This window comes from Oratosquilla oratoria, chromosome 2, assembly GCF_046742065.1.
Source record: "Oratosquilla oratoria isolate Oo_2021 chromosome 2, ASM4674206v1, whole genome shotgun sequence".
Taxonomy (NCBI): domain Eukaryota; kingdom Metazoa; phylum Arthropoda; class Malacostraca; order Stomatopoda; family Squillidae; genus Oratosquilla; species Oratosquilla oratoria.
The window spans coordinates 18,562,945-18,567,944 of NC_134778.1; the positions used below are offsets into that span (position 1 = coordinate 18,562,945).

The 5,000-nt window shown below is 48.5% G+C and overlaps 1 protein-coding gene across 1 annotated transcript in view; it reads right to left on the reverse strand.

Moving 5' to 3' along the window:
- Nucleotides 1-2,300, reverse strand: part of LOC143034550 (uncharacterized) — a 13,755-nt gene extending 11,455 nt beyond the window's left edge. Inside the window, exon 1 of the mRNA XM_076200763.1 lies at nt 1,707-2,300. Within this exon, the coding sequence (XP_076056878.1) occupies nt 1,707-2,300 (594 nt within the window). The remainder of the gene's footprint in view (nt 1-1,706) is intronic.
- Between the last annotated feature and the right edge of the window lie 2,700 nt (nt 2,301-5,000).

A 5,000-nucleotide genomic window follows, 5' to 3' on the forward strand; every position in this document is an offset into this window, starting at 1 on the left:
CATGGAGATGACACCAGTGGTTGCGGCGGTGGCAGAGGCTGTAGTGGCGGCAGCTGCAGTGGCGGTGACTGCGGCTGTAGTGATGGCATTAGGAATAGGGAAACTAAGGGCGGTAGCATTCCCGAGTGCTTCTTTGGCTGCCATGAAAGCTGCATCAGTTTCGACGTCCCAGTTGAGTACGATGGAACGTCCCCTCTTGCACGGCTTGATCATGGAGTAGAGCGGTTGGAGCAGTTGAGCGCAGCCTGGAATGAAACGATTGTAAAAATTTAACATACCAAGGAATTGCTTGAGTTGGCGCTGTGTTGTAGGTTTCGGGAAACTCTGGATGGCGTCGCAGCGGGATGAGACAGGGGTGACGCCTGAAGGTGTGACGGTGTGTCCTAGAAAGTTGATGGATGACACACCGAAGTCAGATTTCTCGAGATTGATGTGGATGCCGTAGTCTTGTAGGCGGGTAAAGACTTGCTTCAGATGGTCTTGGTGCGTGGCTTCGTCAGGGCTGGCGATGAGCACATCGTCGATGTAGGTGAAGCAAAAAGGCAGGCCTCTCAGGACTTCGTCCATGAATCTCTGGAAAGTTTGGGCAGAGTTCTTGAGGCCGAAGGGCATTCGAACGTATTCGAACAAGCCAAAAGGTGTTGTGACAGCTGTTTTGGGGATGTCAGGCGGGTTGACCGGAATATGATGGAAGGCTTTTACAAGATCGATCCGGGAGTATACGCGAGTTCCTGCAAGGTGTGAGGAAAACTCCTGTATGTTGGGAACAGGGTACCTATCCATCACAGTTCGTGAGTTGAGGGCGCGGTAGTCACCGCATGGCCTGATGTCGCCGTTGCTTTTGGGGACGATGTGGAGAGCTGACGACCAGTTGCTTGAGCTTGGCCGAATGATACCTTGACGCATGAGGGCTTCTAGTTCTGCCTTGGCTAGCTTGAGGCGTTCCGGAGCCAGACGACGGGCTTTGGCGTAGACTGGAGGTCCCGTAGTCTCTATGTGGTGCACTACGTGGTGTTTCACAGTCGTGGTCGTGGAGTAAGGTTGTGTCAAGGCAGGAAAGTTCCTGAGGAGAGAAGCAAACTTGTTATCAGCACTGATGGTTGAAAGCTGGCTACTTACTCCGGTTGTTGGCCTGGCGTTGGATGACATCGATGTAAGGGGGTCGTGGAGCTTGCGATTTTTAATATCGATCAGGAGATCGAAGTGGGTCAAAAAATCGGCGCCAAGGATGGGTTGGGAAACTGATGCAACGTAGAAGGTCCACTCAAAGGATCGGCGGAGGTTGAGTTCTAGCTGAAGTGTCTTCCTCTTGAAAACGGGTATCTTGGTGCCGTTGGCTGCGTAGAGGTAAGACATCGGCGGCAGTGATTGCTGGGATGCTGTGGCAGGCAGGACACTGACTTCAGCTCCGGTATCGATGAGGTATGTGGTGTTGGAGAGTGGATCAAATACGAAGAAGAGTTTCGATGTATGTTGGCGAACGCTGTGCGCCGTTAGCGTTCGCCCATCGTGTTTAACGGTGACGGTGAGAAGGTGCACGGCTGTGTACATTTCCTCGCATCTTGTCCAAAGCGACGATGGTAGTAGCAGACGCCTGATGTGTGCTTGGGTCTCCCTCTGGACGTAGACCTGGAGCGGTTGCGGTAGTATCTTGGTGACGGGGGTCGTTGTTGAAGGTTGGCAACCTGCTCTTGGAGGGCGCTAACCTGGAGGGTGAGTTTAGAGACTAGCTCGGTTAACGCCTGAGTTGCAGACTGGTCGGCGAGGTTAGCGATGGTAGGGCGCGCAACTGGTACCGAAGCCATGAATTCATCAGCGAGTGTGGCTAGCTCGTCGAGCGAGAGCTTGTTCTTGGCGCTGAAGAGGTTGCCTTGGATGGTTGTTGGTAGGCGCTGGTAGAATAGGTGGCGCAAGATGGAGGTGTCGAATGTTGCGTATTTGTCTCCGAGCAATCGCTTCATGCGTCGCAGCAAGTCGGATGGTTTCTCATTTCCAAGTTCTTCTTTCGAGAGGAGCTCCTGCAGGCGTGTAGCTTCGGAAGACTCAAGGCGGTCCAGAACGGCTTTCTTCAAATCTTCGTATGGGGTACCGGATGTAGGTGCCTTGGAGATGGTGTCTGAAACTTGGAGGAGTACGTCAGATGGTAAGAGACCACAAGCATGTGAAAACTTCGTAAGGCTGGTGGTAATGCGGTTTGCCTTAAAGTTACACTCGAGGATTGTGAACCATATTGTTGGGTCGCGGTTGGAAAAAGGGGGTGCGCGGAATGCACTTACTTCCTGTTGTTGATCGTCCGTCATGCTTACGTGATTAGTATGCAGCGATGTTCGTGGGCAGCTGGGTTGGGCAGGCTGGGTCAACGGGCAGGACAACCCGGGACGGCGGGGCTGGGCACGGCAGGGCGGCGGGCGGGGCTGGGCACGGCAGGGCGGTGGGCGGGGCTGGGCACGGCAGGGCGGCGGGCGGGGCTGGGCACGGCAGGGCGGCGGGCGGGGCTGGGCACGGCAGGGCGGCGGGCGGGGCTGGGCACGGCAGGGCGGCGGGCGGGGCTGGTCACGGCAGGGCGGCGGGCGGGGCTGGTCACGGCAGGGCGGCGGGCGGGGCTGGTCACGGCATGGCGGCGGGCGGGGGGTTGGTCACGTCAGGGCGGCGGGCGGGGCTGGGCACGGCAGGGCGGCGGGCGGGGCTGGTCACGGCAGGGCGGCGGGCGGGGCTGGCGGCGGTCACTCCAGGGTCACCAAATGTAGTGGTTACTACAATTGTCCTATTTGGAGGAAGCTAGGATATTTAAAGTCAATCCCATGACTGATCTGTTTATTGGAAATGGTGATGATGGTATTTACAATATTTGTGGCGAAATTCTGGATTCTTTGTGTTTAGTATACAAATAATTAAAATATATTTACAATACATAAATATGCTTCTTACAGTATGTAGAGGGATATGTTTTATTTTATTTACAAAATAAATTAAGTTATTATAATGAACATTGTTATTATATTAATTAAAATTAGTCGAATGTATGTTTAGTCGGACGCATGTTCTAAGGGGTGACTATTGTTTATCCCGTACTCGGCGATCACGAGTCCTGAAGGGGTAATTTCACGTGTTGGCTACAGAACACTACAGAACGTGGCGCGCTGTGTCTGATGTTCCATATATCGGAGAAACGTGCATGGAATCTAAACATAACTTCAAGAACACACAAGGGACGTTAGGATAACACAAGTTATATTCGTTGTTGGTAGTCCATGTTGACAACCGCCTCCCGCAAAGAACAGAAACTAAGTTCCTGAACTTAGCAAGCTCGAAGAATATCAAAAAGACAATTAACCCATTCAACTCCGATGACAAGATGTCTTGTCATTTGGTCAAATAAAACAAAAAATCATAAAACACCAAAATGTTTGATCAAACACCAGAAAAATATGACGTCAATCCTCGCTTCGCTCGCAGCGAAGCGAGGACTGACGTCATATTTTTCTGGTGTTTGATCAAACATTTTGGTGTTTTATGATTTTTTGTTTTATTTGACCAAATGACAAGACATCTTGTCATCGGAGTTGAATGGGTTAAAGCAATCCCTACAGGTACTAACCATTGAGACGGGGATTGTTTGTGGCTAAAGATACATCGAAGAGAATCGTCGGTAGAAGCGAGCGGACAGATGAATACGTATTGGAATAACGTGTGGGTTCGTTCACAAAGTAATCATTTATCTGTGAAATAGGCTGTCAAAACGAAAGACAGTTTGTTTATCCTCGTCCTGTTTGGTTTTCCTTTTATTACAATTTCTTCTATACACGCGGATGTGGGTGTGTACACATATGTATGAATATGATTTGGTATATCATTATAAATAGATAAACCATATTTAGTTCAAATGATAAATGCCTGATGGACAGATGAGCCTGACTTTAAATTCATAGTACATCAAGAAATTCACTTCTGCTAATTTCTAACAAAAAAGGACTAAATTCTTATACCAAGTACAGCAAAGACCACGATATATCTGGGGGCGCCTGCACGGAATGTATTCTGCTTAGTCAGGATAAAGGATCACTTAACGGATAAGTGCTGTAAGTACTAGACGGTCGACAACACTTACCATCGTCGTTACATCCACATCATCCCCCCCCCCATTTTTTTTTTTTTTTTTTTTTTTTTTTTACGAGTGAGCCACTCGTAGAGGATACTCGATACAAAGGATGCGATACACAAATGTAATCACAATTTTATTCCTGTTCCTGTGTGTCCGTCCAAGGAAATGCATAAGCCCACACGCGCGCACGCGCTTGTAAGCAAGCAATGAGACCCCTCGTCATACACATTATTTCCTGGACGAGGAGGGATTCGTCTCAGCTGAATAAAATCACCAGGTGCAAACAGGAACGTAATCATGATAATTCAAAGTGTAAGGATGATGCGAAGTGTTCTCGACCATCTAGCTCCTATCTTTTAAGTCAGTGGTACTCAACGCTTTAATGCAACGACCCAAAATCCTGCCCAGATCAACCATGGTGACCAATATCCTCACAAGCATTTTATTTCATTCAAATTCTAAGACAAGTGAAGATGTTGAAAATATTTCTCACCTCACTGAAATCGTCTATGTCTTTATAGAGTTGCGTTTGGATGTTGATTGTTTAGGTATTCTAACAGTATTATCACTCATGGTGATATTTTTCATAGGAGTATTGGGAAAATAATATGTCCACAAATCCTTGGCAACCCATTCAAAGGGCTTGGTTATCCAATTTTGGGTCGCGAGCCAGGGTTTAAGATCTTTTGCTTTATGCGATTCTTTCATCCTAACTAAGCAGGTGACGCTCCGTCCAGACACCACCAGAAATATCGTGGTCTTTGCTGTACTTGATATGAAGATTTAGTACATTTGTAAGCAATTAGCAGTAGAGGAAGCCTTGACGAATTATCAATTTAGAGTCAAGTTCACCTTCCATAATGCACTTATCATTTCGACTAAACATGGTTTGGATGTT